This window comes from Scyliorhinus torazame, chromosome 9 (assembly GCF_047496885.1).
Source record: "Scyliorhinus torazame isolate Kashiwa2021f chromosome 9, sScyTor2.1, whole genome shotgun sequence".
NCBI lineage: Eukaryota > Metazoa > Chordata > Chondrichthyes > Carcharhiniformes > Scyliorhinidae > Scyliorhinus > Scyliorhinus torazame.
The window spans coordinates 196657677-196682314 of NC_092715.1; the positions used below are offsets into that span (position 1 = coordinate 196657677).

Below are 24638 nucleotides of genomic sequence, written 5' to 3' on the forward strand. Positions count from 1 at the left end.
CCAACCCTTAACAGTGACCAGTTCAGCTGCCACCGAGATCCAGTAAGTCTTAAGTCAACGCTCGCTACGAGATAGGTGCTCCTAGCTACCAGTCCGTACCAACTTTGAATCCCGCAGACTCAGAACCCGAACGAAAGGCCATTTGTTCCCCTGACCTGGTGGGCCAGTCCGAAGCTAAGTATAGGCCTGTTAGTTGTAGAAGTAGCTTAGAAGTAGACTTTATGCATGAGTAGCGATTACGGTGTATAATAAACATGCTTTGATTTGAATCTTACTAATTGGTGTATTGAGTTATTGATCATTACTTGAACTTGAACCTCGTGGCGGTATCATAAAGATACCTGGCGACTCGAGAGCAAAGGTTATAAAACAGAGCCAATTGAACCAACAAAAAGTTAGCAACAATGGAAACTGTAGCGACACGTATGAGCGACTGGTAGAAAGGGCCGACACCGTACTGGACGCAACAAGAAAGAAATGGGAGGAAGACATGGGGATTGAAATAGGATGGGAACTCTGGAGCGAAGCACTGCATTCGGTCAACTCCACCTCCACATGCGCAAGGCTCAACCTGACGCAACTAAAAGTGGTACATAGAGTCCACTTAACAAGAACCCAAATGAGTAGGTTCTTCCCGGAGGTGGAGGATAGATGTGAACCGTGCCAAGGAGGCCCGGCCAACCACGCCCACATGTTCTGGTCTTGCTCCAGACTTGCGGGGTACTGGACAGCCTTCTTTGAGGCAATGTCCAAAGTGGGTGGGGGTGAGGGTGGAGCCATGCGCGGTCTTCGGGGTATCAGACCAGCCAGATCTATTCATGGGGAGGAGGGCGGACGCTCTTGCCTTTGCCTCCCTGATCGCCCGCCGTGGAATCCTGTTCGGTTGGCAGTCAGCAGTAACACCCAAAGCTGCTGACTGGCTGTCCGACATCTCAGAATCTCTCCAAATGGAGAAAATCAAATTCGCCATCCGAGGGTCAGACGACGGCTCCCACAGAACGTGAGAGCCATTCACCCAATTGTTCCGGGACCTGTTTGTAGCCAACAAACAAGCAGAAGAATAGCCAGGTAGCCAAGAATCAGGGGAAAGTAGCCAAGGCGTGAGAGGGAGGGATAAGGGCTGGTTTAGCACAGGGCTAAAGAGCTGGCTTTTGAAGCAGGCCAAGGCAGGCCAGCAGCACGATTTAATTCCCGTACCAGCCTCCCCGAACAGGCGCCGGAATGTGGCGAACTAGGGGCTTTTCACAGTAACTTAATTTGAAGCCGACTTGTGACAATAAGCGATTTTCATTAGACCGGGTTGGGGGGGGGGGGAAGAGAACAGCTAAACCTAAGAGAAAAGAAAGGCAAACCACAGGAGAAGGGGAGGGGGGGAAGGGTGAAAGGGGGGAGAGCGGCGAAAAGAGGCAAGATGAAGGAGACAGGGAAAAATAGAGGGGAGGCGGGGTCAAGGGAATGATAGTCGGAAGGAGAGTACAGGAAACGATAACAAACTTAGCAAACACAGGAACGGAGAGCAAGGAAAATACGGGCAAAAGACGGGATGAACGGCCGAAGCGGAGGTGAACGTGAGACGACAACAGCAGCGAAAACCATCCGGGAGAAGCAAGTAACAACAACAACACCAGATCCATTCTCGTATTGCCCTCTCTGTATTGGACATAACCAATGTAATTGTTTCTCCGGCACCCAAATGTATATACACCTCCCCAGTTCCACCCCCCCACAAACAAGTGCCTACTTATGTGTTAAAAATGATATTGCTAACTGTACAGAGTTGCTGTTGTTGAGCTAGTGCACCAGATAATCTTTTCTTTAGTTTTCTTCTCTTCTATATAGATAAATTTTATTCTGTGTGCATAACTGTAAATATACTTTGTTCAAAAACCCAATAAAAAACATTTATTAAAAAAAGGGGTGGGAGGGAAATACAGGGTGTCTTGTATGCGGTGGCCTTCTGCTATACGTGAGGGATCTGGGCCAGTTATGGGGGACATAATGAGTATATTGAAGAACATTTTGCTCCTTCTCTGGATACAAGTTCAATTTAGGGAAGAGTGAGTATTTTTTGATCACCACTTCAGGGAGCAGAGCCAGTCTGGAAGGTATACCCTTCCGCTGGCTGAGACTAGCTTTCGGTATTTCGGAGTCCACGTGTCTCAGGATTGGGCGCAGCTCTGTAAATTGAATTATACCAGCCTCGCGAGTAGGGTCAAGGCTGGCATGCAAAGATGGAACAGCCTTCCATTGTCCTTGGCAGGCCGGGTTCAATCCACCAAGATGAACATCTTGCCAAGATTCTTCTTCTTATTTCAGTGCCTTACGGTATTTCTACCCAAATCATTTTTCCGTGGAGTTGAACAGCTTATATCAGGTTTCATCTGGGCTGGGAAAACCCTGAAGATTTGGAGGGGTGCCTTGTAGAGGGATAGACAGTCAATCTTGCGCCACTTAATTTGATGTTTTATTACTGGACTGCCAACGCGGAGAAGGTGCTGTGGTCGCGTGGAGACCCTGGATCTACCTGGGTGCAGATGGAGTCTGAGTCTTGTAGAGGGTCCAGCTTGGGGGCATTGGTGATGGTGTCTCTGCCATTTGCTCCGGCAAAGTACTTGTGGATCCTGGTGGATGTCTCCTCTTTAAAAATATGGAGGCAGCTCTGTCAACCTGGGGTCAATGTCAAGGTGGGCCCCCATCTGTATCAACCATTTGTTCGAACTGGGAACGTTGGGTGCCGCATTTAGGGGGTGGAATGGGAAGGGGCTAGAAAGAGTGGGTCATTTATTCCAGGAAGGGCAGTTTGCCAGCCTGAAGGAACTGATGGAGAAATTCAGGCACATGGGCTTGGACTCATTTGGGTACCTCCAGGTACGAAAGTTTGTTCGATGGACGATTCAGACATCCAGTGGCTCGTCATCACCTTTACTGGAAATGATCCTTTTCTCACTCCACACCTCCTCCTCCAATTTAGGCCGCAGCTCCTCCTCCCATGTGGCCTTCACCCCTTCCATCGAGATCAGATCCTCCCCCAAAATCCATCCACCGGTCGGGTTGGTCTATGAGGAGAGATTTTGTAGAATGGGCCGATCTTGTCTGGAGTTGCGAGGAATGATAAGTGACCTCACTGAAACTTACAAATATTCTAAGGGGACATGACAGACCAGTAAAGTGAGTGGGCAAAAGGTTGGATGGGGCACAACACGGGGACAAGTCAAATTATCCACTTTGGTTGGAAGAATAGAAAAGAAGGATTTTTAAAAGATATGGGGCTATGAAATGTTGGTATGCAGAAGAATCTGGGCAGTCTTGTACACAAGATTGGAAACACACAGAACATTAACAAGCAAGTGCTGATGATGAGAAGCTATTTCCTCTGGCTAGAGAGTCTAGCTCTGGGAGTCATAGTATCAACTTAAGGAGTCAATCAATTTAGGTTGGGAGATGGAGAAATCTCTTATGAAGTATTTAGAGCACAGAAACAGGCAATTTTGCCCAACAGGTCTATACCAGGATTTAAGCTCTACATTAGCCTCCTCCCACCAACCTGCTGTTCCTTCCTCCCCTGTGCGCTTATCTTCACGGCCTATTTTTACACCTTCTTTGAATACGCTATGCTGTGAAAGTAACTCCACACCATCCAGATTCCTATTAATATAAAACTGATTGAGAAATCCTGAAATGGGCCAAGCACTTCGCTCAGCAAACAAAGTTCTGTTTAAAACACTGGTTGGAGTTGATGACACTCAGCCAGAGGGTGGCCACGTTTCAATAACAAATCGCAGATTTGAACTACACCATTCCAAATAAGAAACCAGTATTCTGCTTGCTGAACAACTGACAGTTAATATTTGGAGTTGAAATCAAATCATCCAGTGGGAGTGATACTGTACAATATAGTGAAAAACAAGAATGCATCACCAAGGAATTTGATAAGATTTAATTTCAAAACCTTGATATCAACATGCCCAAGATAAAGGATATATCCCAAGATTCAAAGATACCCAAAGGCTTCCAAAAGGTCAACAATACAAAGTTCAAAAGGTCATGTTCATCGAGAATTTGTCACTTTGTATGACAGAGTGACCAGTTACAATCTGCCTGACCATCTCTGTCCTCAGAGAGGTTCCCATGGAGATTTGTCACATTAAGCAGCAGAAACCTATCTAATGTCATTGCGTGTAATTTGTCAGGCACACAGTTAAGGTGACTGCTTGAACAATATCATTTGTTGGCAAAGAGTACCTTTGTGAGATAAGTTAACCTTGCCCTTTCACCGGTCAAATACAAGTTAACATACACTGCATTGACAGGGTTGAAGTGATGCATGAAATGAGGCATGAACTTCTAAAAGAATTGCTTCAGTAACTACAAAACCCATCTACTGGCCATGCTTAACGTTAACCTGTTCCTATCCACATAACGTAAAACACGGCAGGCTTGTTTTTAATCATTTGAGTCATGGAATAAAACTGTAGAAATCCATAATACTACTTCCCTCATCAAAATCCAAAATTTCCACATCAACAATTGCACGCATCTTTCATATTACCGGACAGATAATGAATACACCTGTCAACCTCACGCCTATTAAAGACTAATTCCAAGCAAAGCATCAGAAGATAACAGGTTTAAAAAAAAACAGCAAATAGTCCAGATGAAAGGGATAAGGAGGACACTATTGGTCTAACCTCAGTCAGGCCATTTGCTGTTATGTCTCTTAGGACTATTTAATACAAAGGGGCAATTTGCTTTCCTCTCATTTATCCACAGGATAAAGTCATTACAGCTTAGATTGAATGCTTCTGTCTGACAGGACCTTAATGATGCTTCAAACAGTGTCTTCTGAGAAATGGTAGGGTTTTTAATTAAAGGAGGAGACACTAACAAGAGAAATGTTGAACTTGATTACACTGTAAGCTAAAATCAATAGCTAACCTTACACACTATGTCTCCATATTAGTTCTCACCTCTCAACCTTATCAGGTCAACAAAAGAGTTCAGTTATAAAATAATGAATACTTTGGTCCAATACAATAATCATTTTAGGTTGCAGCAAAGCCTTTAACATTTAGAAACTCATGGTGAGGTAGTAACAACCCAGCAGAGCACATCAAGGCAGTTACTGAAAATAACAGAACCAGTCAACACTTAATCTAATTTTTATTAATGACGTTCTTTCTGAAAGAAGCTACAGAAGAAAATTCATAAGTCAGACATCATATTTTATGCAACTGTGGACACAGCCTCCATCCACGGGTTTTCAGAGAATGAGCACTGCTGGAAGCACAGGAAACAAAAGCAGATGCTTGGACCTCCACTTCACTGAATGATTTTAAAGACAATCAGTAACACAAGCACTAAACTATTGACACTATAATATTTTGTTCTGTTCACTAACAATGCATTATACTGCACATTTGAGATGGTTCTGAATGAGTGTACATCTATTTCACACAACATAATGTTACTCTCTGTAGGAGCGGAGAACGTTTAAAAGTAATTCAAACTTCCAGTTGATAGCTGAAAGAATGACATCGCAAGATTTCACATTTTAAAACTTTTATGGTAACAAACGGCAAAAAGCACTATAGAGTAAACATTTTTTCGGTAGGCAATTTATATTTGAAACTTCAAAAAAGAACATTCCCCTTTTATAGTTATTACCTGTTATGTATTTGGGAATACATTCTTGCTGGTTCTGTGTCACATGATGTGTAGTGACATCAGCAGAGTATATGTGCGGGCTTTGAGCACGATCTTGATTGTATTGAGCAACACCCTTCAGAAACCTCTTGCCGTGTTTTGCAAGAAGCCAGAGTGTGGGCACCTCTGTACCTTTTCTCTTTGCAGCAACAAAGAAATACAACAGGAGAGAAAATTGGTGCTGAGGACTAAGGTAGAAAAACAGCTGGAAAGAAGATTTTCATTGAGTAACTGTGGGACAGCATTGGGAACAATGAAAGATTCTTGGGATCAGACTTGCACACACACAGACGTCGGGTGAAGCACTGCCACCGATGCGAAGGTTAAACAAAGGTTTTCGACAGCAACTGTGAGTAAGAAGACCGACAGTTGGGGAAGGCTTACTTGCATTGAAGTGAGTGGGCTCTTGGCTGCTGGGACCATGCACGCGGTGAAGCTGCACAGGCTGCAGGGAGCGGGGATTTCGAAGTCTGTCGACTCTGCACGGCTCATTTCTCAGTAGAAAAGTCAAAATACTCAGACATAAAAGGGAAATAATCCCTCATTGCTTGTTTAAGGGATTCTTTGTGCCCTACTTTCCAACACAGACGGAAGGGAAGAACTGCAGACCAAGGATCCGGGATCCAACAGTGGCAGGAGGACCTAAAGATTGCAACATTTCTCAGCTCACTTGGCCGTAAAACGTTTATGCTACTACAGAATCTTGTTCAGCCAGCAAAACCAGAAGGCAAGTCCATCAGTGAATTAGTGAAAATTTTACAGGAACATTTATCTCCGAAACCGTTACTGATTGCAGAAAGGCTCCAATTCCACCGCCCTAGTCAGAAAGAAGGTGCAACCATTTTTCAGTTGATAGTGTCTTTCGGGAGATTACCTAGTGTTATGGGCCAGGGTTTAGAGAACACCAAAGTATATCATGGAATTCACCTGACCCACAACGTTTAATAGATTTCGGTTATGGGGAGCATAAGGGTCCACTCTACAGGTGTGATGCAACACAGATCTAAAGTACTTTTAAAACAAAACCATGTTTATTTATGAATCTAGTTAACACTTTATAAACACACAGTAAACATCTTAAGAAATATCAACATCAATAATCTCCACAGATACAATATTCTACAAGTAACCCTTCATAACTTTCCTAACAACATCCATAAGTCCAAAATACCCTTTTTACAGAAAGACAGCAGGTTTAAATTCTCTACAGCAACAGGTATTACTTTGAAATCACCCAAATGAACATTCTTTACTTGTAGAGATATCCATACACATCTGATTGCTTTCACTGCAGCTCTCCACTCTGAAAACGAAACTAAAATACACAGGCACCAGCTTTTTGCTCAAAGTAAAAGCAGAGTCACAGCTCAGCTCCACACACACACTGACATCACTGCAGCTATTTGATAAACCCCCATTTCTTAAAGGTACATCCACTACAGCCATTTGATAAACATCCATTTCTTAAAGGTACTCTCACATGACACTAGATATTGTGAATATCATTACACTCTTCGAGACAGGCTGATATTTGGGTTGTGCAGTGAAGCAATTCAGAGGAAGTTGTTTACTGGAACTGATTTAACTCCAAAAGCTGCTGTGAAAGTTGCCATATCTATGGAGCTTGTCACGAGAGAAGCTTTGCAGTTAGGGGTTGGAGCAAAGACCCACAAATGGATACCTCAAGGAACAAGGCTGAAAAGTGCAACCATGTCACCATTGAACACAGGTTGGACACTTACTGGGGGAATGCTGGAGTAAGTTGAATACTTGCAAGAACTACAGTAAGGGAGGCCACAATGCCAAAACATGCATGGCTCAGAAAACCTCTTCTACACCAAGAAAGTGCAAGAAGAACAAAATAAGTAAGCAATCTAGTCATATTGACAAATTAGTTGATGAAACTCAAAATCAATCAAAAGATAGTGGAACCGAGCTACTGCTAGGGCTAAAGCTAGATGTTTTACCATTGCAGGGCGATCAACAACGCTTTTGGGCATATCCAAAATTTGAACAACATGAAATTAAAATAGAAGTGGTTACAGGTGCAACAGTATCGCTAATACCCGAGACAATTTATCTTCAAAAGCTGAGGCATTTGCCTTTAAAAACCATCAAATGTGATCCTAAGAACGGACCCTGAAGAGGTCGTACCATTAAAAGTATGCGCTATGCTGAAAGTAGAAGCAAATGGGCAGATGGCGAAGTTGCCTCTTGATGTTGTCCCTGGAAACTTTCCTGCTTCATTTGGCACAGCATGGTTGGCTAAAATTAGGCTTAACTGGGAAAGTCAATCAATCAGTGAATTCAATGAGCAACCTGCAACAACTTCTGAACAATAGATGCACCAAAGCTAGAATTGTACCATACGCCATCAAGCCTAAAGTTGAAGAAGAACTGGAAAGATTACCAAGCACAAGAGTAATTGATCCTGTTGCTACAAGTGATTGAGCGACACCAATCGTTCCTGTATTAAAACGGGATGACCCAGTGAGAATTTGTGGAGATCTTAAAACTACTATTAACCCCGTTTTGGGCATAGATGGTTATCCAGTGCTGATTGAAGTCTTGTTTGCGGGACAGAAATTCAGTAAAATTGATCTTTCACAGGCATATTTGCAGATGAATGTGACTACTGACTCACAGCCACTACCTCAACCATCATGACGCACAAAGGTCAGTTTCATTACACAAGATTTCCTTTTAGAATAACATTTGTGCCTGCTCCTTTTCAAAAATCCATTGATTAAATTCCAAGTGGATTGAATGGAGTGCAATATTATTTAGATGAAATACTCATCACCGATTTGAGTGAACAGGCACACTTGGAGAATTTAGAAGCTAACCTGAAGTGGTTACAGAGCCGCAACAGGAAGTTAAGAAGGAAAAGTGTGACTTTTTGAAGAATCCATAAATTACCTTGATCGTATCATTAACAAGGATGGTTTACACAAAGAACCAAAGAAAATGTCAGCAATTTTAGAAGCACCATGTCCTCAAAACATGACACAATTAAGGTCATTTTTCGGATTCATCAATCATGATGGTAAATCTGTGCCGAATTTAGCAACACGATTGAAGCCTTTACACAAGTTGCTATGTGTCAACAGGCATGGCACTGGTCAGAAGAAAGTAAGAATGCATAATGAAGTGAAAGAAGCTATACTGAAGTCAGAGCTGTTGGTTCATTATAATCCAAAAATGAAGTTAATAATAACATTTATTAGTGTCACAAGTAGGCTTACTTTAAAATTGGAATGAAGTTACTGCAAAAATCCTCTGGTCTCCACACTCCGGCGCCTGTTCGGGCACACTGAGGGAGAATTCAGAATGTCCAAATTACCTAACCGCGCGTCTTTCGGGACGAGTGGGAGGAAATTGGAGCACCTGGAGGAAACCCTTGCAGACACAGGGAAAATGTGCAGACTCTGAACAGAAAGTGACCCAAGCAGGGAATCGAACCCGGGTCCCTGGCGCTGTGAAGCAACAGTGCTAATCACTGCGCTACCGTGCCACCCAATACAATTAACTTATGGTGCCTCAAACTATAAGGTTGGTGCACTCGTCTCATACATTTTGCCTTCAGGAGAGGAACGACTGATAGCATTGGCTTTGCACTCTCTTACTAGCTCAGAATTGAATTCAGCTAGAAAAAGAAGCTTTGAGCATTATTTTCGGTGTAAGAATGTTCCAACATTACTTTTATGGCCGTCATTTTACCCTTCTGTCATATCATCGACCCGCGACTACAATCCTCGGGCCGTTTAAAGGTATACCTTTTTCGGCAGCTAACAGATTGCAAAGGTGGAGATTGATATTGTCAGCGCACACTTACAATATCCAGTATTGTAAGTCCAAGCAGCATGCAAATGCTGATGCTTCATCATGATTGCAGTTGCAAGTCGAACATGACCCTGAAGAACATTATGTTTCTCTCGCTCGTGGATAGTGTACCTGTGACTTCTTCTCAAGTTTAAAGATATACAAGAACCAATGCAGTGATGGGGAATGAGATGGACTTGGTCCAAAAAGGAACGCTGTCAGATGTTCATCGGAAAGATCCTTCCTCAAGCCCGACATCACATGAAGACTTGAGTTGACAGTGCAGAATGGAGTTCGATTATGCGGAATCTGATTATTCCTCTGTGCTTGCATTGTAGGGACCTTGACCAGCTGCATGAGGGACATCCTGGTATGGTGCGGGTGAAGGAATTAGTTATTTTTAGTGGCCGGGGTTGGATGCTGAAATTGAAGAGAGGGTTGGGCAATGCCAATCCTGTGCAGGACCAAGGAATACTCCAACATTACAACCATTACATCCGTGGGAATGGCCGAAACAGCCATGGCAGAGAATACACATTGATTATGCTGGTCCACTGGAGGGTCACATGTTCTTAGTGATTTTGGATGTGCACTTGAAATGGCCAGGAGTCGCGATAATGACTGAGTAGACCACTGAAAAACTGGACAAGATAGTCACAAGATTTGGAACACAGGAGCAGAATATCAATGACATTGGTGCGCAGTTTACTTCAAAGGAATTAGAGGACTACTTGAAAGGAAGCGGTGTACACCATATCAAGTCAACTCCATAGAATCCAGCAACAAATGGATTGGCTGAACATTTTGTGCACTCATTAAAGCATTCTGTCAAAGCATCGAAGGACCAGGGGACATTATCAAGAAGAACAAACAAATTCCTAACATCTTACCGGAACACCATACATGCTACCATGCAACGGTCACTGGTAATGCTGTTGTGTAAGACAAACCTGTGAACACTGTTTGATTTATTAACTCCACCTGATATTTCAAAGATTGTTACATGACAACAACAAGCACAAATTGTTAGGAGGGGAAAAATCTCTAAAAGACGAGTATTCAATCAGGGAGTGAGAGTGTTAGGAATTACACCACTAAGGGAAATTGGTACCAGCTACGATCCTCGCAGACAGGTCCAATATCATGCACTAATGAAGTACAGGGGGAGGGATGGCATGTGTCTGTCATTACATTCCTGTGGGTTCTGCTTCACATGATGCATAGTCACGATGGGCTTTGAGCAGATCACCATCTAGATGGTATAAGTAACACCCTTAATAAACCTTGCATCGTGTTTTCCAAGAATCTAGAGTGTGGGCACCTCCATACTTTTTCTCTTTGCGGCAACAAATCAATTCACCTTTCTGGGACTTTGGGAGACTCAAGAGAAGACTCATGGTAAATTCAAAGACTGCTGCCATTGTCGTCAAGCGTAGAAAACCTTGCACTCTATCAGTAAAACAATATGAGCCTTCCTTCGATTTCACACAAGTCAGGCAGACTTCAGGTCACAGGACTCTCTTTATCTGTGGGCAGCACGGTAGCACAGTGATTAGCACTGTTGCTTCACAGCGCCAGGATCCCAGGTTCGATTCCCGGTTTGGGTCACTGTCTGTGCGGTGTCTGCACATTCTCCCTGTGTCTGCGCGGGTTTCCTCTGGGTGCTCCGGTTTCCTTCCACATGTCCCGAAAGACGTGCTTGTAATTTGGACATTCTGAATTCTCCCTCTGTGTACTCGAACAGGTGCCGGAGTGTGGCGAGCAGGAGCTTTTCACAGTAACTTTGTTGCAGTGTTAATGTAAGCCGACTTGTGACAGTAATAAAGATTGTTATTATTTGCCCCAAATTTAAAGCTAGTCAGGAAACTATTAACCTTATAAACCTCATGCAGTTGCAACAACAACTGTGTTGCTGTTTGAATTTATTGTCTATTTCAATTTTGCAAATTTCGTTCAAAGCCCCGATACATGCAAGTGTCAAAGAAATTGACATATGCACCTTCATGCATAAATCATACCAACAGCAGGCAACAAAGCTACTTTACTTACTGTTGTCACAGAAAGGGTCTGTCTGGCAACAACTAAAGCCAAACTCTTAACAATGCTGATAATTAATTAAAATAGATTGTGGCACATGCTAAGAGATAAATTTGGACTCTGCATATCTAGTTACCATATATCTACCTGATAATCCATCTCAGCCATGTAATGGTCCACAACTATGCTCCACATTTTTAATCTCTCAATTTCTCTGCTTCATTGGCCATTAATTTAATCAGGCCAAATTGTTTTAGCATTGTGAATAGGTCCTCGAACTTGTTTTAACTGGAGGTTTTTTTTTAACCCAAGACAACACTTCAACACACATTCTGCAGTAAAACCATTATTTTTTTCATAAACTGAGGCGAGCCGATGTAAAACAAAATGTACTGAATTTTAGGCGGAGACCATTTCAATCTGTTCCTGCCAGATACTTTAAAACAAGAAATGCTAATTTGTGCAATTCTAACTGGAAATATCATGGGCAAAATTACACAGAATTAAGGCAGTCCATTCTTCTAATGGAAACATCTTATTTTAAAAACATGGAATGCAGAATGGCAGCATTGAAATGCAATAACGGAAAAGTGACACGTGGATATTCACACTTTCAAATCTCTCAAGGGATTTGGAATCCTAACATTTAACTGTCCGAGGAGATGACTTGAGCTAAAAGAAAGAAGAATCAGATGCACTCCTGGGTATTCCAGGATATGTTGTGTACAAATTTACCCTGGCACCAGCAGAGATCAACGGCCAAGTCAGATTTGTGCCTGATCACAAAGTTTTGCAGAGACCATGGGGTTGAGGGGACGACAATGGGTTGGGGGGGGGTGGGGGGAGTGTTGATGGGGAAGCGAGAGGAATTAACATTGGGCATCCAATTTTCTTAAACGCTGTCCAGGGTCACATCCTTTAGACTAATAAGATCAGGGTGCTGACACAAAACAGCACCATCATGATGCACTAAATGCAAGTTGAAGGGTGTGCTTAACCTCCAGTTCACCTTAACCTCTGGTTAGGATCGCCAAAGCTTCTTAGGAGACTGAATTTGATTTATGTTCACGGGTCCCACAATAAATAATCATCAATGGGGTTCGAGCATTATTTATAATACAGCTACTGATGCACAAAAGGAAGTACAGTTTCACGAAACAGCCAAAGCCTTTGGTCACAACTCCTGGTGTATGTTTCTGTTAGAATAAATGATTAGAACAAAAAACTTTTTTTTTTTGGCTGTTCAACACATGACATTACATCAATCGGGACATTTAATAATTTATACATGTGCAATTATATGCTTTATAATAGTTTGCTGGTGCATTTCTTTCTTTAAAAATAAAATGGTCCTTGAATTGCTGTAACTAATTCATCAAAATTAAATCTAAAAAGCTCTCAAGCTGAATATTAGCAACAACTGGTTCTGGAAGTTCTAGTGTTCACCATCTGGTCACTTGCATCTCGTGTAATCCAAGATTTACCTGTCAAATCCAAAATGTGCCTGGCAATCCAATGATCTGCCCTCAAAAAATGTCAATAATGCTGAATAATGCAGACCTCACATGTTATAAATATCATGGAATCCTACAGCATAGAAGGAAGCAATTTAGTCCATTGTGCCTTTACCAACACAGGGTGCTGTCCAATGTGTCCTACTTCCCTGCTCTTTTTCCAGAAAACCAGCAAATCTTTCCTCTCTAATTTACATAAATAATTTCATTTTGAAAGATGTCACCGAATTTGCTTCCAAAGTTCTGTCAGACAGGCAGTCCCGATCTGAACAAACTATTTCTCCTCATCTCCAGTTCCCAGCACCATCCCCACCACTCCTGCCTCCCCCATCATCCCCCAAGCCATTGTGGTTCTTTTACCAATAATCTTAATCTGGTACTGACTCTCCTGCCAGTAGAATGCTTTTCTTTATTTACTCTCTCAAAACCATTCCTGATTTGGAGCACCTCTATTAAACTTCCTCTGAGAATATTGGCAGTTTCCCCTGATCACTGTGTGTAATTGAAGTCTCTCATACTTGGTACCATTCCAGTTAAGTGAATCGCCTCATGCTCTTTCCAAGGTCTTTCGCACCTTTCAGAAAATGACACAATAATTGGAATTGGGCACAATGTACCAGCTAATGTCTAACCATAGAATTCCTACAGTGCAGAAGGATGCCATTCGGCCCATTGAGTCTGCACCGACTCTCTGAAAGAGCACCCTACCTCGGCCCACTCACCCGCCCTACCCCTGTAAGGCGTCCGGTGATGCTGAAGCCTCAGCTGGCAGCCTCTAACCTGCACATCCCTGGACACTAAGGGGCAATTTAGCTAACCTCCACATCTTTGGATTGCGGGAGGAAACTGAAGCATCCGGAAGAAACCCACGCAGACATGGGGAGAAAGTGCAACACAGTCATCTAAGGCCGGAACTGAACCCAAATCCCTGGCACCGTCAGGTAGCAGTGGTAACCATTGTGCCACCAGGCAGCCCCAGTGCATCTTAAAGGTTCAGCAAAACTTCATTTTTTCTGTACTCTAAGAGCTAAATCTTAACCTCCAAAAGTTGGAATTTTCAGATCGGGCAAGTAGCCAAAACATCAGAAATCTCAAGCCAAACGTCAACTTGCCCTCTTCTGGGTTGAGCAGGCTGGCAGGCAGCCAACGTGCCCCAGGAGCCAGGTTGGCCAATTCAATATTTTAATAATGTTGGCAGCCTTTGATTTAATCTGTTTCAGGTTTAATCCAGTTTAGGGAATTCCCAAGACATTCGGGAACCAGGGGCCAAAGGATAATAAGGGCAGTTTTGGGGAGAATGCAAGTGCATTTTTTCCCTTTCTCCCTTCAAGCTCCCCTACCATCAGTTCCAACGTCCAAGCAATTGACCTGCAGTTGCAACCTGGCACCAGAGTACTTTCTCCCCGTCTGGAAGCCAAGCCTGTAAATTAGGCTGACTACAAGGCACAAATCCACAGCATAAATGTGGGGGAAACTGAACTTTCAGCTTTCCCAACATCTGCATCATTACCCCCACCATCCACACAGCCAGCTGTGACAGGATTCAGCGCTTGGCTTCTACTTATAAAGCCATGGGGTTGGTTTAGCATAGGGCTGGTTTTGCACAGTTGGCTAAACGGCTGGCTTGTAATGCAGAATAAGGCCAGCAGCGCGGGTTCAATTCACATACCTGCCTCCCGAACAGGCGCCGGAATGTGGCGACTATGGGCTTTTCACAGTCACTTCATTGAAGCCTACTTGTGACAATAAGCGATTATTATTATTATAAGGATCCTGTATGGTCCTTAAAGTCACTTTATCAACTTCTCATGCCACCTATAGAATTTGTGTATGCAAATATGCAATCATATTAGGACCTATAAAACTTAATCAACAAATGACAGTATTGTACTGGCGCAGCACATATTGGCTGGATTTCTTCATTATATTGTAACAGTTCAAAATCTATGCCAAATACAGAGACTCTGCAAATGTAGAAACCAGAAATGTATGGTAATTTCTATTCATGAGGTTGTCATCGAGAAGAGAGAGGAGGTGGTATTTCTTTTTTTTTTTTAAATATATTTATTAAAGTTTTTTAACAAAACAAAACAATTTTTTCCCCTTACAAACAATAAACCCCCCCCGTAACAAAATAACACAAAATCGCCCTGAGCAAGATATATACATGGTAAGGTGATATATTTACATAGCTTTATACACTGGCTCACGCCCATTCGTGCCAGTTTCCCCCACCCTCCATGTTATCCCCCACTCATCCGTCCCCTCAAGCAATCTCTTGGGGAGACACTGGAACACAAACAAAAACCTCGGAAGGACCACCATTTCTACCGACTGCACTCTACCCGCCAACGAGAGCGGCAACATGTCCCATCTTTTGAAGTCCACCTCCATTTGGTCCACCAACCTCGTCAGATTCAGTTTGTGTAGGGCCCCCCAGCTCCTGGCTAGGAGGTGGTATTTCTGAGACGATTGAGTACAGGACAAAGGGAATTATACTTCAGCTAGATAAAGTCTCTTGTACATTCATGCTTTGGCGTACTGGTAACCATTCAATGATGGATATCAAGGCTGTAGAGCGGATCTGGCGATGATGGGGGCAACCAGGATGACATCAAATCATTAAGCTATAAATTATGAGGGAAGGCTCCAAGTTTATTTACTTCAGAAAATTCCAATCTTGGAGGAGATATGATAAAAGTTTTATTTTTCAATTGAGGGGAGTTTTCAGCATATGGTCTCGGCAGCATGGCAGCACAGTGGTTAGCACTGATGCCTCACAGCACCAGTGACCCGCGTTTGATTCAGGCCTCGGGTGATTGTGTAGGGTTTGCACGTTTTCCCGTGTCTGTGTGGGTTTCCTCCATGTGTTCCGGTTTCCTCCCACAATCCAAATATACACAGGTTAGGTGGATTGGCCAGAATAAATGGGCGGAGTTATGGGAATGGGGCGTGGGAGTGGACCTAGGTAGGGTTCTCTTTTGAAGGGTCAGTGCAGACTCTATGGGCCGAATGGCCTTCTTCTGCACTGTAGGGATTTGATGGAGGCTCAAATTAGCAACCACCTGCCTCCATGTTCCTGCCACTGGTCGCCCAGCATATCCATCCTCAGTCTTCGAACTGTTAATGGGAGACTTGGCAGAGTTGCTGAAAATTCTGAACAGTTTTGTTAGAGAAAAGAAGAAAGTAGCTCCAGTGGAAAAAGAGTCGCTCACACGAGGACAAAGATTTAAAGAAACTGACAGAAGAACCAGAGGCTACACGAGGAAGAAAAATGGCACAGCAAGTTTATAGAATCATCATAGAAGCCCTGCAGTGTAGAAGGAAGCCATTCGGCCCATCGAGTCTGCACCAGCCCTCTGAAACAACATCTACCTAGGTCCATAACCCCACACCATCCCATGACCCCACCTAGGGCCAATTTATCATGGCCAATCCACCTAACCTGCACATCTTTGGACAGTGGGAGGAAACCGGAGCACCCGGAAGAAACCCACGCCGATACGGGGAGAAAGTGCAAACACCACACAGACAGTCACCCGAGCTCGGAATCGAACCCGGGTCCCTGGCGATGTGAGGCAGCAGTGCTAACCACTGCTGAGTAGTCATCTGGAATACACTTGCTGAAAAGGGTGGTGGAAACAGATTCAATAATCACTTCCAAAAAAGAATCGGATAAATGAAAAAGAAAAAGAAAACATGGAGTTTGAGGAAACAGGAAGGTTGTGGCACTCTTAATCATGTTCCTGGTTCTTACGTTCCTATGTCACAACTGTCTGTGGAAGCACTATTACTGCCCTGGAAATTAAATTAACCTGTTGAGCGGTATTATGGCTATTTCCCCAGCAAAATTAAAATATACATTCACTCACCATCAGGTTTGTAGGCAGTTTTGTGAGGTGGGAATTGGATTGACAGTGTCTAAGATTGATCCAAGTTGATGTATATATATTTTATACATAATATATAGCAGGCTGGAAAAAATGTATCCCATCAATTTATGCTGAATTCAGATCCTGAGCAATGTGGGGATTTAATTATTTTGTAACAGTTGATGTATTCAAGGCTATAGATCTCACCAAGGCATCAAAATAATGTAAATAAGATTTTGTATTCCAAAGACTTACCTGATGGCATAGGGGCATGAGTACATCGTTTTTTTACTTTGTTCAGTTCCCTGTGCTTGCATCTGTAGCAATTTACCAATACTTCTAATCAAACCTTGGACATTACTGCAAAAGAAAATTGGCATTACCCCATGTATAACATTGTTGAAGCAAAATTAGCATCCGGAACATTACACCCCAAAAATGAAATTAAAATTTTTAATTTGAGACTGGGGGGTCTATGTAATTGGAAGGCACGAGTGGAGAACACTGACCTTCTGATTACAATCAGTATTTTCCCAGGGTTTAAGGAAACAATACTGGATTTTTAACTGCTTTGAAAAAGCTCAATGATATTGCTTTCATTATTTACAATGGTGTAATTTGGGACCAAAATGTCCTGCTGAGGGTACTTTCTGCAGTAATGATTATCAAAAAAAAACTTGACTCACCAAATTCTCCCAGTGATCTTCAAGTAAGTTTTAACATTGCTGTTAGATGAACCAAACAGCAATAGCACTGCTTTATTTATGAAGATAATTACATTTCAATGTAGTGTAAGGGTTCAGGAACAAAGAAGAAAATAATTAAAAATTGAAAATAAAGGAATTACATTCAAGGGAAATTGACCCAAGATTTTATTGTAAGAAACCTTAGAACACCAGGTTAAAGTCCAACAGGTTTGTTTCGAATCACTAGCGATGACTTTATCTATATAAATGTTTCTGGAACCCACCTCTCCATTCACCTGAGGAAGGAGCAGTGTTCCGAAAGCTAGTGATTCGAAACAAACCTGTTGGACTTTAAGACTTGTTGTAAGACTTCGTACTGTGCTCACCCCAGTCCAACACCGGTATCTTCACATCAAGATTTTATTGACAGAAAAGAGATTGGAAAAGATACTCTTTTAAAAAAAATTTATTTTATTGAAATTTTTTTCCCTGAACAACATTTTTCCCGCTTACAAAACAAACGAAACGATAACAATAACAAAACAGAAATTTTTAACTTTTTAACAATAATAATAATAATAATAATAATAATACGCAAGTAACAAAACCTCATTCTCTATTGACCTATACTCAACTAAACCTCCTCTCCCCCCCCCCCCCGGGTTGCTGCTGCTGGTCATCTGTCTTCCCTCTAACGTTCCCCTAGGTAGTCGAGAATTGGCTGCCACCGCCTGGTGAACCCTTGAGCCGATCCTCTCAGGGCAAACTTTATCTGCTCCAGTTTAATAAACCCCGCCATATCGTTTACCCAGGCCTCCAGTCCGGGGGGTTTCGCCTCCTTCCACATGAGTAGGATCCTGCGCCGGGCTACGAGGGACGCAAAGGCCACGACATCGGCCTCTTTCGCCTCCTGCACTCCCGGCTCTTCCGCAACTCCAAATATAGCTAGCCCCCAGCTAGGTTTGACCCGGGCATTCACCACCTGCGAGATCACTCCCGTCACTCCCTTCCAATATCCTTCCAGTGCCGGACACGCCCAAAACATATGTGCGTGGTTTGCCAGGCTCCCGCCACACCTCCCACATTTGTCCTCCACTCCAAAGAACCTGCTCAATCTTGCTCCCGTTATGTGTGCTCTATGTAGCACCTTAAATTGAATCAGGCTAAGGCTGGCGCATGAGGAAGAGGAGTTTACCCTGCTGAGGGCATCAGCCCACATACCCTCTTCTATCTCCTCCCCTAATTCTTCTTCCCACTTTCCTTTTAGTTCTCCCACCGACTCCTCCCCCTCTTCCCTCATCTCTCTGTAAATCTCTGACACCTTGCCCTCTCCGACCCACACCCCTGAAAGCACCCTGTCCTGTATCCCCTGTGTCGGGAGCAACGGAAATTCCCTCACCTGTTGTCTAGTAAACGCCCTCACCTGCATATATCTCAAGAAATTTCCCCGGGGTAACTTATACTTTTCCTCCAATGCTCCCAAGCTCGCAAAAGTCCCATCTACGAATAAATCTCCCACCTTCCTAATTCCCAACTGGTGCCAGCTCTGAAATCCTCCATCCATTCTTCCTGGGGCGAACCTATGGTTGTTCCTGATAGGGGATCCCACCAGGGCTCCCCGCACCCCTCTCTGTCGCCTCCACTGTCCCCATATGTTCAGTGTTGCCGCCACCACCGGGTTCGTGGTGTACTTTTTAGGTGAGAGCGGTAGCGGTGCAGTCACCAGCGCCTCTAGACTCGTCCCTTTACAGGACCTTCTCTCCAGCCTTTTCCACGCCGCTCCCTCACCCTCCATCATCCATCTACGCACCATTGCCACATTGGCGGCCCAATAATAATCTCCCAAGTTCGGTAGTGCCAGTCCTCCTCTGTCCCTACTGCGCTGAAGGAACCCTCTCCTTACTCTCGGAACTTTCCCTGCCCACACACAGCTCGTAATGCTCCTGTCTATTTTATTAAAAAAGGTCCTGGTGATTAAAATAGGGAGACATTGGAATACAAATAAGAACCTCGGGAGGACCATCATCTTAATTGCTTGCACTCTGCCCGCCAGCGATAAAGGCTGCATGTCCCACCTCTTGAAGTCCTCCTCCATTTGTTCTACCAGCCGTGTCAGATTAAGTCTGTGCAAGGTTCCGCAGCTCCTAGCGATCTCAATCCCCAGGTATCGGAAGTTTCTTTCCACTTTCCTCAGCGGTAAGCCTTCTATCTCTCTACTCTGGTCCCCTGGATGTATCACAAATAGTTCGCTCTTCCCCATATTTAACCTATACCCCGAAAATTCCCCGAACCTCCTCAGAATTCGCATAACCTCTATCATCCCCCCGCTGGGTCCGACACGTATAACAATAGGTCATCCGCGTATAACGAGACTCGGTGTTCTTCTCCCCCTCTAGTCACCCCTCTCCATTTCCTGGAGTCTCTCAACGCCATGGCCAGAGGTTCAATTGCCAATGCAAACAACAATGGAGACAGCGGGCATCCCCGTCTTGTTCCCCTATGTAATCGGAAATACTCCGATCTATGTCGACCTGTAACTACGCTTGCCGTTGGTGCCCCATAAAGTAGCCTAACCCAGCGAATAAACCCGTTCCCAAACCCAAACCTCCTTAACACTTCCCATAAATACTCCCACTCCACCCTATCAAATGCCTTCTCTGCGTCCATTGCCGCCACTATCTCTGCCTCCCCCTCCACTGAGGGCATCATTATCACCCCTAATAGTCGTCGCACGTTAACATTCAGTTGTCTCCCTTTTACGAACCCAGTCTGGTCTTCGTGCACCACCCCCGGGACACAGTCCTCTATCTCGATGCCAGCACCTTTGCCAGCAATTTGGCGTCCACGTTCAATAGTGAAATAGATCTATAGGACCCTCACTGCAACGGATCTTTGTCCCTCTTCAAAATTAGCGATATCGTCGCCTCCGACATCGTCGGGGTTAGAGTCCCCCCTTCCCTGGCCTCATTGAACGTCCTCGCCAACAACGGGGCCAACAAGTCCACATATTTTCTGTAGTATTCCACCGGGAACCCGTCCGGCCCCGGGGCCTTCCCTGCTTGCATGCTTCCCAGTCCCTTAATAACCTCGTCCACCTCAATCGGTGCCCCCAGGCCTTCCACCTCCTGCTCCTCCACTTTCGGGAACCTCAATTGGTCCAGGAACTGCCGCATCCCCTCCTCTCCCTCTGGGGGCTGAGACCTATACAGTTCCTCATAAAAGGACTTAAACACCTCGTTTATCTTTCCTGCCCTTCGCTCAGTGTCTCCCCTTTCATCCCTAATTCCTCCTATCTCCCTCGCTGCTGCCCTCTTTCGCAGTTGGTGCGCCAACAGGCGACTAGCCTTTTCCCCATATTCATACCTCCTCCCCTGTGCCTTCCTCCACAGTACCTCCGCCTTTCTGGTGGTCAGAAGGTCAAACTCGGTCTGGAGTCGTCTCCTCTCCCTGTACAGCTCCTCCTCCGGGGTCTCTGCAAATTCCCTGTCCACCCTTAAAATCTCCCCCAGTAGTCTATCCCTTTCCTTGGCCTCTGTTTTCCTTTTGTAGGCCCCAATAGAAATCAGCTCTCCTCTGACCACCGCTTTTAGTGCTTCCCAGACCACTCCCACAGGGACCTCGCCGTCGTCATTGACCTCCAGGTATCTCTCAATACACCCCCTCACTCTTGCACACACTCCCTCATCCGCCATCAGTCCCACATCTAATTGCCAGAGTGTTCTCTGCTCCCTGTCCTCTCCTACTTCCAAGTCCACCCAATGTGGGGCATGGTCCGAAACCGCTACGGCTGAGTATTCAGCTTCTTCCACCCTAGAGATCAACGACCTTCCTAAAACAAAAAATCTATCCGGGAGTACACTTTATGAACATGGGAGAAGAAGGAATACTCCCTCGCCCTGGGTCTAAGAAATCGCCATGGATCCACTCCCCCCCATTTGGTCCATAAACCCCTTAAGTACCTTGGCCGCTGCCGGCCTTCTTCCGGTCCTTGAGCTGGCTCTATCTAGCCCCGGGTCCAGCACCGTGTTGAAGTCCCCTCCTAAAATCAAATTTCCTGCCTCCAGGTCCGGAATACGCCCCAGCATCCGTCTCATGAACCCCGCATCGTCCCACTTTGGGGCATACACATTAACCAACACGACCTCCATTCCCTCCAGCCTACCACTCACCATTACATATCTACCTCCACTGTCTGCTACAATGTTCTTTGCTTCAAATGCTACCCGTTTCCCCACCAAAATGGCCACCCCTCTGTTCTTTGCGTCCAGTCCTGAGTGGAACACCTGTCCCACCCATCCTTTCCTTAGCCTAACTTGGTCCGCCACCTTTAGGTGCGTCTCTTGGAGCATAACCACGTCTGCCCTTAGTCCTTTCAAATGCGCGAGCGCTCGGGCCCTTTTTATCGGTCCATTCAGGCCTCTCACGTTCCACGTGATCAGCCTCACTGGGGGGCTACCTGCCCCCCTCCCATGTCGACTAGCCATTACCTTCTCTAGGCCAGTCCCATATCCCGCCTCCGCGCTCCCGCTCACTCCCCCAGCGTCGCACTCCGCCCCCGACCACCCACTCTTTAGCCATTTCCTTTTGGATTTCCGCAGCAGCAACCCAGTTGTCCCCTGCCCCCCCCCCCCCTCCCCCCTCCCCGCTAGATCCCTATCTAGCTTGATTGCTCCCCCCATATCACTTCCGTAAGTCAGCTGACTTCAACTGACCCCGGCTACTCCTGCTCACTCCTCGGCCCCCCTGGTGTGAGGGAACTCCCATCTGCCTTGCGCCTGTTTTCCCGCCTTATTCGTTCTGGCGCGGGAACATCCCTTTACCTAACCCGCCTCTTATGGCGCAGCTCCCTTTCCCCTCCCCCTCCCCTTCCCTATTCTTCGACTATGTCCCGCCTTTCCCCCCTCACCGGCGCCCACATTTCCCCAGTGTCCCCCCCCTTCCCTGTTTACTTCTCGATTCACTTTCACCATAACATTAACAAAAACAATAACAATAACAATTCCCTGCAGCAAAAGTTCTCCCGCTTTTGGTCTTCTCGCCGGGATCCGATTTGCCCATTCCACCTCCATGGGGACCGCAGGCGACTCAGCACCCATCAGTGAGCTCAGCATCTTACTTGCGTACGCTCCACAGTCCACTCCTTCCACACCCTCAGGGAGACCTAGTATCCTAAGGTTCTTCCTTCGCGCTCCATTTTCAAGGGCCTCAATCCTGTCAGCACACTTTTTATGAAGTGCCTCGTGCGTCTGAGTCTTAACCACCAGGCCCAGGACCTCGTCCTCAATACCTGATACCTTCTGCTCCATCACGCGAAGCTCAGTCTCCTGGGTCTTTAAAGTCTCTTTAAGCCCCTCAATTGCCTGTAACATCGGGGTCATTACCTCCTTCTTCAGCAGATCCACGCACCATCTCACAACCTCGTCCTGCTCAGGCCCCCATGTCACCTGCGATCCCTCCCCCGCTATTTTGTTCCACTCCCTCTGACCTTCTGGTTGCAGATTCTTCGGGCTGCAGCCGCCGCCGCCGGTTTTTCCTCCGTCGTTCGGGGGGGGACTCCTTTCCCACGCACCTCCCACCGGGTTTTTCGGCCGGCAAAGTCCCCGTTGGAGCTCTTAAAAGAGCCCGAAGGTCCGTCGGAGCTGGAGCTGCCGAAACGTGCGGCTAGCTCATCCTTGCCGCAACCGGAAGTTCCGAAAAGATACTCTTTAAAAAGTTATTAGCAAGAGTAGCTTGTGATGGTACTCCAAGAAGTGTGGCACATCTTTAGACATTGAATATTGCGAAGATCTTCATCACATTTCCCCAAGTAAGGTGGAAGTCTATTTCTGGGGACTAAATTATACCGTAGTTATTCACTTCCTGAATTTGGGATCCAAATCAGCACAGAGAGATAAGAGTCTATCTGGCAGTTGCAAGGATCCTCTGTGAAGTGAATTGTGTCATAAATCAATTGATCAACTGGTAGTGGACACGGGCCTGCATTATAAAAGCTCTCCCTAATTTGGCATAAATTGGCACATATCACTGAGGCAGGGCACAGGAATATCCAGTAAATAATAATAATAATAATAATCTCTTATTGTCACAAGTAGGCTTCAATGAAGTTACTGTGAAAAGCCCCGAGTTGCCACATTCCGGCGCCTGTTCGGGGAGGCTGGTACGGGAATTGAACCCGTGCTGCTGCCTTGTTAAAGGAAAGGAAAGAAGTGTCACATTGATGGAGTAGGGGATGACGTTCTGAAATTATGTCTGAATACATTGCCAGACCAAAATAGAGAGCTTTATTATTTTACCCTGCAGCCACGAGCTATATCGGATATGGGAACATGATGCTAGAGGAGAATTTCAATCCCCCCACATTCAGGGGTACAGGGTGGGGAGCGAGTTTACATTTTTAAAAAGTATGTTTGCATGTGTTTCTGATACCTACTGATACTTAATTGCCACGGATTTAGGAGCAATTGAGAAGCTGCTCCGGGAAGGCTGGTAGGTAACAATCGTATTCAAATAAGGCTCGATTCGTTAGATCTTGGCAACCATTTGAATTTGCCGGCTGTTAGTCAAGTTTTCCCCAGTGGTTGGAAAACCCAGCAGCTGATGGGAGTTGGCAGCTGCCACATTGCTTTTCCAATACTGCCTATGGGTGAGGTGGAGCAGGAATGCTTCCCCCTGCCCCTGAAGCAAACCCTACTGCTGCAACTCTCTCCCCCCAAACATTATGCCTTCTCATGACTGGCAGGTTTTCTTGCCACTAACATAGAACATATAGTGCAGAAGGAGGCCATTCGGCCCACCGGGTCTGCACCGACCCACTTTAAGCCCTCACTTCCACCCTATCCCCGTAATCCAATAACCCCATCTAACCTTTTTGGACGCTAAGGGCAATTTAGCATGTCTAATCCAATCGTTGGACTGTAGGCGGAAACCGGAGCACCCGGAGGAAACCCACGCAGACACGGTGAGAATGTGCTGACTCCGCACAGACAGTGACCCAGCAGGGAATT

At 45.1% G+C, this 24638-nt stretch overlaps 1 protein-coding gene across 5 annotated transcripts in view; it reads right to left on the bottom strand.

Moving 5' to 3' along the window:
- Positions 1-24638, bottom strand: part of focad (focadhesin) — a 334365-nt gene that overhangs the window by 262775 nt on the left and 46952 nt on the right. For all 5 annotated transcript variants that reach the window (XR_011949158.1, XR_011949159.1, XM_072516930.1 and 2 more), the window contains one exon: positions 17204-17308. Coding sequence is in view for 3 of the 5 variants with exons in the window: in XM_072516930.1 (XP_072373031.1) it covers positions 17204-17308 (105 nt within the window). In the remaining 2 variants the exon portion in view is untranslated. The remainder of the gene's footprint in view (positions 1-17203; positions 17309-24638) is intronic.